The sequence below is a fragment of the Capronia epimyces genome (genome assembly GCF_000585565.1).
Source record: "Capronia epimyces CBS 606.96 chromosome Unknown aczIQ-supercont1.1, whole genome shotgun sequence".
NCBI classification, from domain to species: domain Eukaryota; kingdom Fungi; phylum Ascomycota; class Eurotiomycetes; order Chaetothyriales; family Herpotrichiellaceae; genus Capronia; species Capronia epimyces.
This window is the reverse complement of record NW_006912904.1, coordinates 1,443,137-1,460,901: the sequence shown is the minus strand read 5'-3', so window position 1 is coordinate 1,460,901 and position 17,765 is coordinate 1,443,137. Positions and strand designations below refer to the sequence as shown.

At 53.1% G+C, this 17,765-nt stretch overlaps 8 protein-coding genes across 8 annotated transcripts; 4 read left to right on the top strand and 4 right to left on the bottom strand.

Annotated features, from left to right (window-relative positions):
• Window positions 1-225: 225 nt before the first annotated feature.
• Window positions 226-1,845, top strand: A1O3_00552 (uncharacterized protein; the record flags this gene model as incomplete). The annotated part of the gene is made up of 1 exon (XM_007730702.1): window positions 226-1,845. One exon carries the CDS (start codon window positions 226-228, stop codon window positions 1,843-1,845), a length of 1,620 nt encoding a protein of 539 aa, XP_007728892.1.
• Window positions 1,846-2,645: 800 nt separating this feature from the next.
• Window positions 2,646-3,272, bottom strand: A1O3_00551 (uncharacterized protein; the record flags this gene model as incomplete). The annotated part of the gene is made up of 2 exons (XM_007730701.1): window positions 2,646-3,177; window positions 3,229-3,272. 2 exons carry the CDS (start codon window positions 3,270-3,272, stop codon window positions 2,646-2,648), a joined length of 576 nt encoding a protein of 191 aa, XP_007728891.1.
• A 784-nt stretch (window positions 3,273-4,056) lies between these two features.
• On the top strand, window positions 4,057-6,327 carry A1O3_00550 (anaphase-promoting complex subunit 8; the record flags this gene model as incomplete). The annotated part of the gene is made up of 1 exon (XM_007730700.1): window positions 4,057-6,327. One exon carries the CDS (start codon window positions 4,057-4,059, stop codon window positions 6,325-6,327), a length of 2,271 nt encoding a protein of 756 aa, XP_007728890.1.
• Window positions 6,328-7,123: 796 nt separating this feature from the next.
• Window positions 7,124-7,948, bottom strand: A1O3_00549 (uncharacterized protein; the record flags this gene model as incomplete). Its single annotated transcript, XM_007730699.1, has 1 exon — window positions 7,124-7,948. The coding sequence occupies one exon, from the start codon at window positions 7,946-7,948 to the stop codon at window positions 7,124-7,126; it is 825 nt and encodes a 274-aa protein (XP_007728889.1).
• A 528-nt stretch (window positions 7,949-8,476) lies between these two features.
• Window positions 8,477-9,178, bottom strand: A1O3_00548 (uncharacterized protein; the record flags this gene model as incomplete). The annotated part of the gene is made up of 1 exon (XM_007730698.1): window positions 8,477-9,178. The coding sequence occupies one exon, from the start codon at window positions 9,176-9,178 to the stop codon at window positions 8,477-8,479; it is 702 nt and encodes a 233-aa protein (XP_007728888.1).
• A 684-nt stretch (window positions 9,179-9,862) lies between these two features.
• Window positions 9,863-11,236, top strand: A1O3_00547 (uncharacterized protein; the record flags this gene model as incomplete). Its single annotated transcript, XM_007730697.1, has 2 exons — window positions 9,863-10,319; window positions 10,377-11,236. The coding sequence occupies 2 exons, from the start codon at window positions 9,863-9,865 to the stop codon at window positions 11,234-11,236; spliced, it is 1,317 nt and encodes a 438-aa protein (XP_007728887.1).
• A 591-nt stretch (window positions 11,237-11,827) lies between these two features.
• Window positions 11,828-13,744, top strand: A1O3_00546 (uncharacterized protein; the record flags this gene model as incomplete). Its single annotated transcript, XM_007730696.1, has 1 exon — window positions 11,828-13,744. One exon carries the CDS (start codon window positions 11,828-11,830, stop codon window positions 13,742-13,744), a length of 1,917 nt encoding a protein of 638 aa, XP_007728886.1.
• Window positions 13,745-14,974: 1,230 nt separating this feature from the next.
• On the bottom strand, window positions 14,975-16,726 carry A1O3_00545 (uncharacterized protein; the record flags this gene model as incomplete). Its single annotated transcript, XM_007730695.1, has 1 exon — window positions 14,975-16,726. The coding sequence occupies one exon, from the start codon at window positions 16,724-16,726 to the stop codon at window positions 14,975-14,977; it is 1,752 nt and encodes a 583-aa protein (XP_007728885.1).
• Window positions 16,727-17,765: the final 1,039 nt, after the last annotated feature.

The window sequence follows — 17,765 nt, the reverse complement described above, 5'->3', positions numbered from 1 at the left end:
ACGATACCAAAAGCGGACGATAATACTGTGGGATAGACATTCTCTGTCATTCAACTCTCTAAAGGAGTCGTCACCACCATGTTCTTGACAACATCTCTCCCGCTTTTACCTCCCCCGTCAGCATCTCTTCTCCCACCCCTCACCAACGCCTCGTCTGATAACTCCGCTTTAAACCAAGCTTCAGCTCCTCATCAGCATCCATCTCGTCGGCAGAAGGCGCATGCCATGGCTTTGCATCGTAACAGTGCGCTCGCCACTCTTAGCGCTGACGAGAGAACCATTGTGCAACGCAAAATGGCCATAGCCATGTACGGATATAGCTGGCTGAAGCCGGCAGGGTGTGCCAAAACGATGCTGGGTAGGCGCGAGGAGGAACTCGAGAGAGAGGAAGTTGAGAGGCAGCTGAGGGAAGTCGAAATGCAGGAGAGAATCCAGCAGGAAGCCGACGAGCAGGAACGACTGGCTAGACTTGGGGAGATGGGAGAGCCGGAAGGAGAGCGAGATCTGGATGAAGACATCCCTGACGCCGACCCAGATGAGGAGGGGGACGAAGATGAGGATGATCCATACGACGACTTTGAAGAGGAAGCCGAGGAAGACGGCATGGAGGGAGATCTGGACGACGAGATCCCAGATGCCGACGAGGATGACGAGAATGACGATGAGATCATGTCTCCTGACCCCGAAACCGCCAACGCGGACTGGATCTATGACACACGTCGAGAGCCAGACACGGACGAGGAAGAGGGTGCTTTGTCCCCGGCCCACCCCGGTCGAGCCAGGGTGCACGCAAATATTAGCGTCGCTGGTGTCTACATCACTGACCCTGGAAGTGGCTATGACTACGACGAGCGAGATGCAGAGGACTTGGCGGACGCAATGCTTGACGAGGATGAGATATTCGATCACCAGAACGCCGATCCAGGCGAGCGGGATCTAGATGAGGAAATTCCCGAAGCCGAGTCGGAACAGGGGTGGGAGCATACCGACACAGAACTTGAGGCAAGCGAAATGGACATTTCCATGCTTGCCAGTGGTCAGATCCATCCGGCGGAGCCCGCGAGCCGAGACTCCTCGCGGCGTATTTCTGGCAGACACGTCGCAGATGGCTCAAGAAGGGCTTCAGGACGCAGAAGTTCAGGGCCATGGATCACGGGTCTTTCTAGAGCTCAAAGTCCAGGCCAGCCAGGGCTCGACTCGGCGCGTTACAGCCGGCCCACGCCCGCCTCTGTGCACGTGGAGCCGCGGGCGAGGGTCATCTCTGGGAACCGCGCTCACGCTCACGCTCACGCTCACCAGCAGCATCAATACATTCAGACGCCGGTAATGCTGGATAGCCCGCTCGAAGTTGACTTGGAACTTGACGGTGAGCTGGATCCCTTTGTGTCTAGTAGGAGAGCCACCACGACGAGAAATATGCGCCGCGGCATGCCTAGGAGCGTTACCGCCACAGCGGGACCAGATTCAGCGGCATCGAGTAGGACCGACACAGCAGGTCTGAATGTGAATGTGAATGAAAACCCATCGCGCACAACCGCGGCGCGGAACTGGCTCGACGGTGCCGCCGCCGCGGTGGGCGGCAGTGCAAGGCGGACGTTGTTTGGGCGAGCCGTGAGAAGGGCCAATGCCGGCACGGTAAACACGGCTGCTACGGACACTACCGCGGCGTCGAGTGGTGGCCTATTCACACCCTCGCCTGCCACAGAACAACCGGAAGGGACGGCGCAAGACTGGGAAACACCCGTCAGTGGCCAGGCAAGCCAGGAGTCGGGTCAAGGACGGGACCAGCGAGAGACACGCACCCGGAGTGGACGCTTTCTGAGCGGAAGGAGAAGAGAGCGGTAGCTCGTCTCCACGATACTTGACTTGCAACGAGAGAGAGAGAGAGAGAGAGAGAGACAGAGAGAGAGCACACGGCACATGTGAAAATGGGGGCGTATGATCATAGCTCATACGTAACAAATTACCATTAAGATATATTGCCTTGTCTTTTTGCTCTCTTTTGCCCCGTTTCGACGTCCCTGCCCACGATTCGTAGGACGAGGGCCAGCCACGACTAGTTACCATCTCGGCACTTTTTGGAGCGCCAAATTGCGGACTGGACTATGAGAAGGAAGCCCATTCCAAGTCAAGTAAAGCAAGCACATGGATTCAGCTTGGATACACCATGTTGCCCGGCTAGAATCTACCCTCACCGGAGTGCCCAGATAGCCGTCACCCAAACGAGACCCGGGCACCGTAATGCCACTGCAAGGCTGTTCCATTCCTTCTGTTGTGCCATGGCCCAAAACGGCCAACCGGTGAAGCCCACCATGTACCGATATGTTGTACAAACAGTCAACCGTCGTGAAAGGGACAAGCGTGATAAGTTGGGTCTAGGTCCCAAGGCACGGTATCGCAACATGACTCCAGGGTCGAGAATCTGGAGGAGAGTCCAGATGCGAGTTCCAAGCTCATGGGAGTCTGCATTTGCCTTGCGGCAGTACCTGATCAAGCATGCCTCGGGGCGGGGTTCAGGTGCGTGACACGTGCTCTGAGGGTGTTCTCACGGGTGGCCTGGCGCGAACCATCAGCCGCGGGGACTAAGGTCGAAGTGAGCTCCCAGGCGATGTATGTAAAAGTGTATAAAATCCGGTCCTCTGAGGCTAGAATAGCCAGACGTATGCGAAGATGGCCCAGACGGCGATGAAGAACAGCACCCAGGCCTTCCACCCGACGCCGGTCCGTTCAGCCATCCTCAGCATCCGCCTCATTGTCCCCCGTAACCTGACTCCCGTGTTCTCGAACGAGTCGTTGATTTGGCTAGCGAGCGCACTCGAGTCTCTGATCTCGTCCCCGATGGCGATGGTCAAGGATTTTAACTGTGACACCTTTTGCGAGAGCACTGTCGTGGCGGTGACCTCATTCTGAGATTCTAGTTCCTCGAGAACCGAGGTCGAGTACTGGCCCTTTGAATTGGGGGTGGCGGAGCGGAAGGAATGTGTGGACTCGTGTTGCGTGCCGTTTGCGTTGGAGTACGGGCTCAAATATGGCGACGACGACGGTCGCCCTTCGGCCGTTGACGGGTAGGCATAGCTCGGGCGGCTGGAGGATGAGCTGGATGGCCGCGAGCCAGGATAGTCTTGGAAAAGGGAGGATGATGGTGCAGTGCGCCGGTTTAACGCAGAGTACCGGTTACTAGGAGTAGTGAGGCATGATTAGCAGAGATCAGCTAGGAAGAAACATGACACGTGTCTCAGATGTGTCTTCAAGGAGCAAACACACTTGGACATGGTGCTGGTTTGTGTTTATTGTAGAGAAGTATCCATGAGATTGGCCGTTTGTCGCATCCACGTCGCTATCCAGATCCCGGCGTGCGAATCTGTCCCTGGGCGGTGGAGGCGATTGTGCGGATAGCTGTGCTGGTTTCGTCAAAGTATTCTCTCCGTTGGCGACGTTGTGGTGTGTATTGAACCTGAAATTTCATCAGGGCAAGCGAGGGTACATATACCTCAAGGGCAAGATCGAGAAGACATATCCGTACTGCAAGGTGGCCTGCGGATCGGCCACATGGCCGGATTTACAGACGGAAGTGCTACGCTTGGACAGATGCTCGTCTAGCGCAAAATGCAAAATACGGGGAACACGGCTTGGAGGTCCTTCACTTCCACCATCTCTTGATCGTATGGTCTGATGACTGAAACTCACACACCTCTGGGCACGCTCGCATTGTGGCTTGGCAAGCTTGACGTCGCTTGGTCTGGGCCCTTTTGTGATACCCCTATAGCGGTGGCTGCAAGATAGTCCGGTTCCAGCGACACATCAACGAGGCTGAAACACACGGCCTTGTGGGACTTAATTTTGCGGTTGCGGTCACGGTCGCGCAGTGAGCAAGACGCGCCATTTCACCGCGCAACGCGTGCATTCCCTGGTAGGTGCACTGGGTCTGTAAACTGCATAATTGTACCAGCATAGACCAGAACAATGGTACTGGACACTGCTAACACGGGTCTAGATCATCATCTGTCTCTCTCCTAGCGTCTCTCATGTTTGTACTACCCTGCGCAGTTCCGCAAAATGGCTCCCCGCCGACAAAACGATAGCTTCGGCTCTGTTGGCGAGACCGATCCTGAGATTGTGTCCGAGTTGAGGGAGCGGCTGACAGAAGCCACCATCAAGTGCTCGGAACGCTGCTTATACCAGTCGGCGAAATGGGCGGCGGAACTCCTAGACTCTCTCCCCGAAGACCACGATCCCGATCATGATTCTCACATGCAAGACACGAATACTATCCCATCATATCGAATTTTCTCGACGAGTGATGATGATCCAGTGGAGGCGGCGTTAGAGGCAAAAGAGGCACCGAGATATCTCCTGGCAAAGGCATTCTTCGATACGAAAGAGTTTGACAGATGTGCTGCTGTGTTTCTGCCGCCAGCCATCCCAGCTGGCGGCCTTGCCATCTTCGACAAGCCAAAAGGACGCACACCCACGTCTACACCGACTCGAGCCAAGGGCAAGTTAAAGCAGAACGAATCCGAATCAATCAATCCATTTCCTGGTGTCAGCCAAAAGTCGCTTTTCCTCTCGCTGTACGCTCGATATCTGGCCGGGGAGAAAAGAAAGGACGAAGAGAGCGAGATGGTGTTAGGCCCCGCCGATGGTGGACAAACCACGAACCGCGAACTGGCGTCGCTGGCAAGGGGGCTGGAAGCATATTTCAAAGCGAGAGATGCTGCAGATCCACATCTCGAACGATCACAAGGATGGTTGGAATATCTGTACGGGGTTGTGTTGGCCAAGTCGAGGCAGGAGAATCTTGCACAGCAATGGCTGCTGCGCTCTGTCCGGCTCAACCCCTATCACTGGGGAGCGTGGGAAGAACTCTCATCCCTTCTCTCCTCCGTCGACGACATGACCGCCCAATTGTCCTCCTCTAGTCTGCCCCAGAACATCATGGGCATCATCTACCAAGCCTACGCATCCGTCGATCTTTTCTCGATGAGCGACCAGTCCAACACCGTCGCCTATCTGAGAACATTACTGAACTATTTCCCAACCTCGACGTTCCTCCTGACCCAGCTCGCTCTGTCATATTACCACGCCAAAGACTACGAGGTGTCGGCCTCGATCTTCCAGGACGTGCTCGTCGCACATCCTCACCGGCTCGATGGCCTAGATCACTACTCCAACATCCTCTACGTGATGGCGGACCGGCCGAAGCTGGCTTTTCTGGCGCACCTGGCCACGTCCGTCGACAAGTTCCGCCCCGAAACGTGCTGTGTTGTCGGCAATTACTATTCGCTCTGCTCGCAACACGAGAAAGCAGTCATGTACTTCCGCCGCGCCCTGACCCTAGACCGGAATTTCCTGTCGGCATGGACCTTGATGGGACACGAGTACATTGAGTTGAAGAACACTCACGCCGCCATCGAATCATATCGCCGCGCCGTTGACGTCAATCGCAAGGACTACCGGGCGTGGTACGGTTTGGGCCAAGCATATGAGGTGCTCGACATGGGGTTTTATGCTTTGTTTTACTATCAACGCGCAGCAGGCTTGAGGCCGTACGATCCCAAGATGTGGCAGGCCGTGGGTTCTTGCTACACGAAGATGAACCGGCTGGACCAAGCGATCAAAGCACTCAAACGCGCCCTGGTGGCCGGGACGTATTTTGACGATGCAAACTCTCCTCAGTCGAGCTTCAGCACTTCCAACACTGCTGCCAAGCCCAAATCGCAGCGCCCACCAGCCCCCGCACGCAAACTACTGGACCCTGAGACTCTGTACCAGATTGCCCTGCTGCACGAACGCATCGGTCCGGACGGCGAGGCCGAGGCGGCACGGTACATGGAGCTCTGCGTGGCGCAGGAGACTGGCGGAACCCACAAATCCGTGCTGGAGGCCGAGAAGGCCTTGCGGAGACGCCAACGCAAGGAGGCCCGGGCCAGTGCAATTGCCCAGGAGCGCAGAGCCCGTCTGGCTGCGATGGGGGCCGAAGCTGGCCTCGATGCAGACGTCGGCATTGACGATGATGCTGCAGACATGGAAGGTGACGACGATACAGAGATCCTCTCGTCACCGGCCTCGCCAGCTTCGGCCGAAGGCGATGCTCACAATACAGGCGAGGGAGACGGCGACGGCGACGGGTTCGGCACAGGAACAACCGCCACAACCTCCAAAGCACGTCTTTGGCTTGCCCGCTGGAGCGTCAAGGCCGGAGATCTGGATCGAGCAGAGAGGTTGGCCGAGGAGCTGTGCATGGACGGGTACGAGGTGGAAGAGGCAAAAGGCTTGGTTAGAGAGGTCAGAGGGCGCAGAGACGGTATGCTAGGAAGCGAGTTTTGAATTTGATCTTCTTCACATTCGTACCCGTCAGCTTGTCGGTGCATGTCATACCTATCGAGCAGCCCTGCACGTTGAAGCCGACGTCAACGACAATACTACTCACCGCTTTTCCGGGCACTAGATGCTCGGCAACAAAAGGAACATTGGGTACCAGAGAACATGTCTTAGAGTAGAGAGTACTCTCGCTCACTCTGATGGCTCAGTCACTCTCCCATGCTCAGAGGTCTCCTAAGCTCTAGCGACAAGGCGACAAGGAATCAATGCTTCTTCCCCTATCAATCAGCACGAACAAGCCGTCGTCCATTTCACCAACCCAGCAGACTTCCCACAAACATTTGCATTCAGAAAAGACTGCATCAATACCACACTTCCAGCTGCCATGCTCTGTTCACCTTTTGCTTTCCCGGCTCAGTGGTAGCTCGGTTATCAATATTCCATCGACTTCGTCAAGAACCGCCAGCACGATTCTTCGCTGTCATGTCTGGGAAGCAATGTACCGGATGTCCAGAGGAGCATCCATCCAGCTCGGATCCGGTAAAATTTGACGTCAATAAAAGTCGAAAGAATTCTCCTATCGGTTGAGGAGAGTTCAAGATAAAACTTCAAGCAGAGAGGTATCCGGTGATCTCACCGATATCCCATCCGTTAGGGTTGTGCAACGGATAAACCCATTGGCGCGCGAATGTTGAATGGCAGTGGCAGTACATTGACCTGTTGTCCCTTCCGAGCCCCCAGAGAACATTAGCCGTTCATGGTTGCCTTGGAGGGCGAAGAAAATGCCGTGAGTCTTGGATCGTCACATTTTCCGCACTGCATTCACTTGACAGTCGATTCTGGCACTTCTCACATCGTTGACCCAAGCGGGATACCTCGCCCAGACAGTGATGGCGATCCTCATTCCACCACGAATACTTCTCATAAGTTTCCTAATTTCCTCGTCACGATCGTTGTGACTCCACCGGACAGTATGAGTTTTGTACTCTCTGCCTGCGTGGACATTGGTGATGATCTTCCTTCTCGAGATTGGGGTTCTCGCTCGGTTCGGCTCAGTAGCCCGCCCTGACTCCGGGGAAAAGATCACCACCTCAAACCAGGTCCAACTATTCAGATAGGTTCCGTGAAAATGGTTGTCCCAACTGTAACCTTGGTCTTTGGAAGTGACAGTAAAGGTGAGTGTACGCAGGGCCTTTCCTGGAAAGGTTTCTGGCAGCTCCGCCATCAGGTACTCTGAACCTGCAGTTCTTTCTACCACTTGAAAGGGATGGGTTGTTGAGGCGAGGGGAGCATCAAGCCAGAACCCTGCCATGTCGAGGACGGTCGGTACCAAGTCAACAGGCATGACCTGGGCGAGAAGAAACGCGGTGTGATAGGTATCTGAAGGTACAGGACCGATTGGTTGCATGGCTAAAGTGTAGGATCGAGGACGTTTGAGTTTGGAGACTGCAGAAGAGACCCGGGACAAGGGAGGAGAGAGAATTGGCGTGACGAAACGTATGATGTGCGGCAAGATGTTTATAACGAAATAGAAGAGGGCGAGGATGATGAGGCCGTTAATGATGGAGAATGTCAGCATATACAAAATGTCTTCCAGGGCGTCACCAATGGCTTTGGCCAGCTCCATTACGAGGGGTTCTTGCTACATCATGGTTTGATAGGATGGAGGTGCGGCAGGCGGAGGACGAAAAGGATGAAGGAGAATCGTGGAAGAAGAGGACAGGAGACATTATATAGCGTCGACATCGATCGTTCCAAGTGCAAACTAGACAGTGCAGAAGCACATGTAGCTTGGGTGACTCGGTGTCAAGTGTTTGAGAGCAGGCGCGTGAGGGTCACTAGGGGGGTGACGTATAGTAGACTCCTAGCACCTTCGGGCATAATTTAGGCATCTTTCAGGCATCTTTAAGGCACCCCTACAGAATGCTGCTTCCTCAACACAGAGTAGGACCGAGTACGGAGTAATATTTCAAGAGTACTGTGGGCGCCAGGCACCTAGCCAGGCTGCCTAGATCTCTCAGCAAACTGTCAGCTAGCCCGGTTACCCCTCCTTCCTGCGCCCCTTCAGCCTGCTGTACATATGTACAGTATCAGCCTTATGACCTTCGTTTTATCTATTACTCCCCAAGTACCGCAGTCACCAAGTGGCAGTGCTTCATGCGACATTCTCTCCTCTGGCCACCCACAACGGATCCCTGGCCCAGGTTGCCTCGACCAAGGTTTGAATCTCAATATTCCGCCACCCACTCCACCATAAGTAGTCGCCAACCATTTCCAGCCTCTGCTCCTCGCCTGTCTTCAGCCACCGGCCGACCACTTTCGTTGGGAAGCATCGATTCGAGATGATCAAGTGCACTCTGCCCCCTTCCTTGGTTTGCCGACGAATACTTTCCAAAACCTCCACTGGTCTCGTAAGGTAATCGATCGAAACAACACATGTTGAAACGTCAAGCTTTCCTTCCCTCGACCCGGGCAATCGTACCTCGGGCTCCTCGTTCAGATCCTGCACCGCCCAATCCTTCAACACCGGGTTCCTGCTCAGCTCAGATCCATTCATGCCTACACCCACCACGTCTAGCGCCTCCGCCGCTGCTGCGTCTTGAATGTCTGGTGGATAATGGGAGATCCAGCTTGAACAGAAATCTAGGATCAGTCCTTTCAGGGGTAAAACCTGATCATAGTACTTTCTTAAGCTGAGGATGGCGTTTTCATCGATATGTGTGACGAAACGAGGCACACTATAAAATGTTGAATCGTTCCCGGCATCCATGGGTGTAAGGTCTGCCATCGAATAGGGAAACGGTCCGTCCGGGTTGATGGGTACATAGTTTCGAGTTGGAGACCACCTGGAGTCCATCTTGCTGGCGGTGAAGGGTCGGAAAAGAAAGGATGCTGGTCTTCCACGAGGCAAACAATAACGCATCGAATGGTAAGGTGAGGAGAGTCAGTCGTCCTTCAGGGCTTGGGGAGGTGTCTTTGAACATGTTCAGGGGTCGACTTCATGACGTCCTCGAATTACAGTAGATCTAAGGGACATCGCCGCTCACGAGAAAACGACCTGAACTCTTGAGTTGCTGTCGACCTCACTTGCTGCTACTTTATGCCACTTCAGTGAGCAGGACACTGGAGCCGGTGGCTACAGGCGCCGGCTGACAGTCGCCGCTTACGAAAGCAGTAACATCTGAGCCGGGCTCTTCTCGCCCGGCCACCGCACGAGCACCCCTCATTTTCTACTGACATTCATGTTATTATTGGTTAGCATTCGTTCTCGCTGACCTCATGGTCGGATCTCGAACAAGGTAGGTCCGAGTCTGCATATTCCCCGCAGAGCTATACACTATCCGTCGAGAATACAAGAACCACCGATCGGACTGGGGAGTGGAAGAAGGAGAGGGAAGAGGAAAACAATCAGGATATGTCAATGTTGTTAAGACCGTCGGCCTGCGTGACACTGTCTTCTGTCTTTATCAAGCCACTCATACCCTCCACAAGGTCGACTCTCCCGTGTCGCCTTCCAACTAAGGTTCTAAATCAGCGAAACATGGCCACCGCCGCCCACGTCGAGTTGAGCCCTGCCACGCCGGGTGTTTACCATGTACCAGACCTCACAGCAGAATCATCCAAGATTGGAAGTCAGCTCCTCCAGGAGAACCACGACAAGTACCACATGTATTTCAACAGGAGCGGGTTTCATAACCACATTGCACATCACCTATTGACCCTGTATGCCCTTGGGGCCACACCTGATGAGATACAACGAGCCTTCGATAACAACAAAACCATGCAGAGACTACAATTTCCAGTGGAGACACAGAACGTCCAGGCTATGACTGATCCTGACAAGTTTAAGGAATTCCTAGGCAAAGAGCAATACTTTCACGATTTCGAAATCTTCTTTCGCCGTGAGATCGAGCTCAAAGGTTGGGAGACTGTTCTGATTGAGCACGTCTTTGCCAGAACCGAACACGCCGACCGAATGCTCGGGAGAATGTTTGCTGGTGAGTTGCAGGACGCACTCCGCACACCAAGGGTGGTCCGTTTGCTTACCTTCCCAGGATTCTTTCACCCGTTGATCCACCTTGGGTTCGGGGTTGAGTTCAAACAGCCAGCTATCATTGTTGAGGCGCTTGCTCAAGCGGCTACACATGACGGGTGGACTGCACAATACCTGCATGCGGCAGAAGATGTCGCAGCAACGTCCAAATATTCGAAGAGCTTAGTCCAACTGATTCATGAAAGCTCCGAAAATGATACGCTGCGCGCCTCGGCCCATTGGGAGGATGGCAACAAGATCCGGGACGGTGTTCTTGTCCGGGCTCCGGACGAAATGAAGGCGCTTGCCGCCCAGTGGAGCGTCGAGCCTGACCAACTCGAACAGAAAACAGCAGAGATGATCAATGCCGCTGTTTATTTCACGGGAGCAGCACAGCGTCCGACTAAGCAGATCAAATTCGACTTCTTCTTCATGCACTGTGTCAATTGCGCGTTATTCTTCTCCACCTTCATCAAAGAGCCGTGGCTGAGCACGGAGAATAAATGCAGACTGCTGGAGTGGAAAGCTCGATTGGATCTTGCCATGTATGTTTCAAGGGGGTGCCCTGAGCTCCTGCTCGATGAAATCAAGAACTACAGACCCAAGAGACTTGAGGGCGGATGGCGCGATACAATACTGCGAGTGAACAGATTGCCCGATGATGGACATGCCAGTAAGTTAGTCCGTGCCCTGGCGAATGGTGAACAAGCATGCAAGGCTTTTGACACCGAATCGGACGAGATCTTCCCCATCAAGGGGGACATGTGGTTGAAACTGGGGCAGATGGCAATTGACTCGGTGGAAGCAAGCGGTCCAAACTGGGTCAGGTCGGCGGGATTCGATGAAGCCTGGGAGATGATACCTGAGAGAGCGAGACTGTGAATGATTCAGTGTTAAAGTACCTACAGATAACCTATACCTGATAACATTTGTACAAAATATGTTTTGGTCTGACTATCATGGATCATATTATACCATCTCTGAAGAGGGAGATGCAGCCTAGGTACTCCGTACCTGCGGACAAGATTGTCCGTCAGACAGATGCTATACAGCTTGACGATTAAGCTTGACGGTTAAGCTCAACGGTAAAGGTCGATAGTTGAGCTTGACAGTTGAACTTGACGGTAGAGTTAAATGGTAGATGTCGGCTTGACAGTTGAGCCTGACGGGTAAAGGTCAACGGTAGAGGTCGGCTTGACAGTTAGGCTTGACGGTAGAGGTCAAACGGTAGAGGTCGGCTTGACAGTTGAGCTTGATTGTAAAGGTCAACGGTAGAGGTCGATAGTTGGACCATCTAGCCCGACCAATCATATGGCAGGATGACATCCCCGCGCAAAACATCGTCACCATCGACTGACAACAGGCATCAATATCCTTCCTTTATATGCGTCGGTTTCTTCGCTTCTTGTAGCAATTTGGTTCTTGTTTCACGCTTCCTAGTTTCTCTTTTTTTAATACTATCTTCCATACACGATGTCAGAAAAAGACACGAACAATACCAACAAATCGACCGACTCTTCTATCCCACCTCCCCTCGACCCTTTCCCTACATATCAAACCCCGTATCCTCGTTCCAGCAAAGACGATTCCAACCCTTTCATCCAGTTCCGTCGCTTCGCAGACGAACAGCTGTCGTCGTTCTTCCAGGGCATACCTCAGCTTCTAGGCTTCTCGGCCTCGCGAAACCCTTTGAAGAGAGACTGGGAAGACTTGATTCGCCAAAGTCATGACTTGGAGGAGGGATGGAGGAAGCAGGTCGAGCAAGAAATGGAAGAGATGAGACAGGAAGTTGAAAAGGCCAGAACCGAGGTTTGGAAGGCCAGGGGGGACGCTCTCACAGACAACATGCCTTCGGTGACTCGAGAGGATGCAGCAGGCCAACCCGCTCGGGGCGGGAAAGAATCCTACGACGCAAAGACAAGGCCTGCTCTTTCTGATGAACACGGTCTACCAAGGACCGAGCTGGACGCTTATAACGGACTTCAGCTCCCTCGAACAGCAACGGACATTCCGGTATTTAAGTCATCTTCTCGGGAAGCCCCGAATAACCCTCTGTCTTCCTGGTTCTCATCGTTCGGCTGGGATGGGAAACAGAGGGAGCAAGAGAACTGGCCTGACAACAGGGGAACTAGCAAGGTTGGCTCTTCGTCGGAGGGGAGCCAGCTTGCTCGTCCTACTACTTACACATTGTTCGGAGCACGCCGAATGAACCCTTTCGACAACACTGACCAGACCATTCCTTGGCTCCTACTGAGCCCGTACTCTCCAATTTACCTCTGTAACCCTTCACAATCCAGGCTATTCAAAATCCAGATCCAAGATTCCGAGGGTGAACCATTCCAGATCTCTCGTCCGCGGTTTTTCGAAAGATGGTATACGGACATCGATGAAAAGCTGGCAAGGCAGATTCGTTGGGCGGACGCTTTCGAAGACCTGATTAGCCTGCAACAGACCGGAAAGATGGTGGACAGAGACTCCCCGGACAGAGACTCCCCCACCCGACAGGTACCAAGTAGTGACTGGATCCATGGATTAATCCACCGCGGGAGCCTGGGTCCAACATGGGGTTTGAACCAAGAAGGGGTTGTGGTCAAGCGCTTCAGTGACATGAAGCCCACGGACACACGGTCTTTTGGAAAGAGCCAGTGCAGATGGCGTACGGGAGGAGGACGAGTACATGAAAAGGGAGCCGACGAAGCGCCTACTTCCAAGGAGCAGTCAACTCCTGGCTTGACTGAAACCTCGAAAGACATATTTGACGATTTTGTGGACAGTGCCGCAGAACGTCTCGGCCCATTTCCTCTCTTTGGAAGCATTCTCTCAGCCGCTGATTCCATCATCTCCGCAGTCGACCAAACAGCAAAGGACCTCGAAGCAATGTCAAAGGGAGCACAGGCCGAATCCCAGGCCGATCCAGAGTCCCTAGCCGAGCTACCGGCCAATACCTCTTACTACTCAACATCTTCGTCTTCTTCGTACTCATACGAGAACAGCTTTACTTCAACCCGTGAGGAGCAAATCACCCCATCAGAGTCCCTAGTCTCAACTTTGACAACGACTGTCACGCGGACTCTCCCAGATGGCTCCGTTGAGACGAAACGCGTCCTAAAGAGGCGTTTCGCCAATGGGACTGAAGAGACTGATGAAAGTGTGGAAGTCACCACTCTCCCAGGTGTTCAGGGAACAACGGATGCAAAGACGGGCGTGAATAAGCAGATTCAAACGCTGCCCATGACAGAACATCGTGGTCCGTTGCAGGAAGATGTTGTCAGCTCGAATTCATCTCAAGATATCCTCGTTCAGCAGCATGTCGGGTCCAACTCGGAGCAAACTGCAAAACGGGATGATAAGAATGGACGCTCGAGCAAAGGCGGATGGTTCTGGACTTGAGCCAACGTACTTCATTTGGCCTGCCATATACATCGATACAATTGGGAAGAGTAACAGCAATGTTGAACTCCACTCTTCAATTAAATATCGCCACTCCTTCACTCGACGACTATCACTCCAGCTCATGCCTAAAGAACTATGTCGACAAAGTAACGTCGCGCTAGCCGCCATTCGCACTTTCACCCTGACCGAGGGTCGAGTACTCCACAGCTGAAGCAAAGGAAGAATTTCTACCTCCGGGCCCAAGACTAGCGCAGGTCAAATTGTCGATCGAAGACCGTCAGCACATCGTCGACTGTTCAGCCCAGAGTACGCGCAGCCGTCATGGCGCACTTTCGATGGCTGCCTCTCGACAAACTGTGTCGCCGGGGGATAGTACACTCCCAGTATCGGCGAGGACGACGATTTGAAGCCTTCTGGGACAGAGCCTGACTGTACACCTGTAGAGTATCTATTCTGAACGTGACTGGAAGATTGCGGACTGCAGACCGTCGACTTTGGCAATCATCACTTCGCTCAACATACCGATATGGCTTCAAGCATACTACTCCGGTATTAGGATATGCGAATATGCGTCACTCGCCACCGGCCGATGGTGTATTGTCGTTCTTTTATAATGATAATGATGATGAATGATACGTTTCGATCGTCTTGAGCATTTCACGCCACGTAGGTATGGAAGTAGACCATGTCTTACGTCCCTTTCAACGAATCGCTATTGTGATTCCAACAATTTCCTGCATTTTTAATTCTCATGGATCTCGTAGCGCAACCGTCGTCCTCGGTCTTTCCATCTAGCTATGCTGTGCTGTGCCATGCTATGCCGTGTTTTGCTGCCGCGCGTCCCAACATGCATCTCATAAAGAACATGGCGAATTCCAGAAACATTGGAAAAGGGGTTGAGAGGTCGACTTGAGATCTAGACTCGGATTCGGACTCGACTGAACACGCAAGAAAGCAAGTCGCCTGGAAACTACCCAACCCAAACAACCCACTCTACCATACCAACTCGCTCGCTCGCTTGTTACCCTCTGGTGCCCTGGTCGAACCATCAGGAAGCAAATCTTCAGCATCCTGGATTGGAAATACGCTCATTCTCGTCCCGTCGTCCAATTGTAGCCGTGGAGGTCATCAAGCAGATCGTTGAACATCCAGCCTACAACCGTCACGCATCCCAGTCTCCTCCCTGACCCAATCATCACTTATCCTGACGCATGCCATTCATGAACCCTAAAAAACATCCTCGGGCCACTCCCATTGCTCTCGTTTAACTCCTTTCATCTGCAAAGCCGTCGGTCCATGTATCTTGATCTTCTCAACCTCGCCGGACTCTAGTCGCCTCGCGCACTGAGGGCTTGGACTCTTGATCTCCGCTTCTTCGTCTTCCTCAAGAATGACAGAGAACGGTCGCGGAAGCCCAAGTGGTACAGCACTTATTGGTTTCACCTCCTTCGCAGCATCAGGACCGATATGGGGAATATGATTAGGGCTTGTGTTCGTATTGGCGTTGTTATTCATGTTCTTCGCTTTTGCTTGAGGCTGCTGTCTAGTATTGCTTAGATTCTTCAGAACGATTCGCTCTGGTATTTGAGGAATGGGAGGCAACTCTCTTCGTGGTTTCTGATTTGGCTTCTTGCAGGATAACTTCGCTGGTATCATGTCGGATTCATGTCCGGATTCAGCCGGCGGCTGTAGAGATGTGGAGGTCGGTTTCGGTTGAGAATCTTTGAGCTCCAAAACAGGTTCTTGATGCTGCTGTCTCAACATAGCACGGAGTTGTTGGTTTTCCTTCTCCAACTCCCGGCGACTTGGGCGTTTGTGATGATCGATGTCGCTGTGAGAGCCAACGATGTCACAGTCCGCTGTGATCTCCACAGGGGCGGGTTGAGCTGTGCGTCGCTTCTTGATTGGGGTCTTGCTCTCACGGCGAGAGACTGGCCGACCTCCGGTTGCTGATGGCGTCTTTTCCGGTGCTTGCTCATGTAGGTTTGTTTCTTGGCCGACATTGGACTTCCTCTTCTTCGGTCCAAATTGCTGAGCGTATGCTTCTTCGGCTTTCCTCTTTCGGTCGTTGAGTACCTCGAGGGTTTTGTCCTGGGTGGCCGCCTTCGGAGTCAGGTCAGTTGACGAACCACCAAAAGTCTTCATCTTTCCGCCGACGTTGTGAATGTTCCACATTGAGATACTTTTTCGAAGTCCTTTCTTCTTCTTGTTCTTCTCCCCTTCGGGCTGTGTCTCTGATTCCACCTGCTTCCTGGCATGCTCGTGCGATTTGAAAGCGGTGCCAATTTTGAAGAGTCGTTGTCTCAATGTGGCCGGCGTCACCGCTGCTGGCTTGAATTCTTCTAAATCGACAGAGGAGCGTTGAGGTGAGGCCCGAGGAGTAGAGTCATTATCCGACTCGGTATCAGAAATACAGGAGTCGGATTCATGTTCCAGCCAAGTAGAGGAGACACCGGTAGATCTCTCGTTCATACTCCCTTCAGCAAACTTGGAATTGCGTGACGAGTATTGCCGTTCCTGGTTCGAATTATGATTATGTCTTTGACCAGTTTTCAATCGGGCGTCCACATCAATAGGCCCTGCCAACGGGGCAAAACCATTTGTCTCCTTCATGTGTTTGGCTGGCTGCATTGCCGGCCTTTCTTGTTCTGGTGGCGGTAGAATGTACATCTGTGGAGAGATGTCTCCACGCTGTCGACTCGGAGATGCTCTGCTCCATGCTTCCCGCTCCTGTCGAATGAAAGGTGGCTCATCGCCGAATTTGTAGACAGAATTTGGTCGAGAGGCTTGATACAGAGAAGGGCTCTCGCGAGATTGGACTCGTAGACTCGAGACATGCTGCAACTCTGGGGATCGTTGTGGCGACGTCTGGGACCCGGAGGTAGAAATGCTATCAGAACTCAAGGTTCGAACATGAGCCTGGAATCTCTGTTTCGGAGATAGAGTAGAAGATGGGTTACACGAGCCGCCAGACGCCATTGTCGGCCGGCAAGGGTAGCGTGTTTGGGCGAGGAGATCCGCCAACTCTTGCCGATTCATGGAGAGGCTCGTGTCTGGTTGTTGACATTACTAAGGGTGCAGTAAGCAAAATCGCGAATTACTCATATTAAAAAAGAGATGCCTGGAGTGCTTGAACTGAGCATAGAATAGTCGCCGGCAATGAGAATTTGGAAGACAGAAGTTGAACGAGACCTGGTGGTTGTTTACAATCAACTGCGCATTGACCCCGGACGATGGTGGGGGTGACGTACGGACATCCTCAGCAACAGCGCCGACTAAAAGCCTACAGCCTAGAAGCCGCCTAACCGCAGGGCTTAGGGCTTGGGGGACTTGGGAGGCCCGGGGCTACAGAATCTAGCCCAAGCTACAGTAGCTACCCCCACCTCCGCCTCATTATCTCTGGCTCCGATGCCTTAGGAGCCCAAAGTACGGAGTACGGATACATCTAACATGTAGTTTCTGTATAATGGGGCTGTAGGCGTCACTGGGATTCATGGTGATGCAGATCATCTTCCTGGACCACTCAGGCGGCAAGTTATTTCGATCTTCTTCTTTAGCTGCTTGGAGAATCCTGGGAAGTTCCATGGCGCAGTGGCTAGATGACAACGTCTCACGGTTTGACAGCTCTGGGCGCAGACTCTGCCATTCATGCTCCCACTGGCCCATGCCACACTTGGCTGGCCATTTGTGTCACTACCACCCGCCTATCCCGATCTCCTTACCCGCCACCGCGCAAGATGTATACCTTTTTGTCTCTCACCCAAGTTACATTCGGTAACTTCCTGCGCCCACGATATTGAACGCCCCCTCGTCATTGGACGCCCAAACCTCGATCGAAACGCGGAATGCGTATCCAGCCATGGTTGGTGTGGCCGGGAAAAGCAAGGGTTGCAACACCTGCCGACGTCGGAAGAAAGGAGTGTGTAGAGAACCAGTTCACTTACTACGTGCCGTCCATCCACTCATATGCTCTCTAGTGTGATCTGAAGCGTCCAGTATGCGGCCAGTGTGCCTCAGG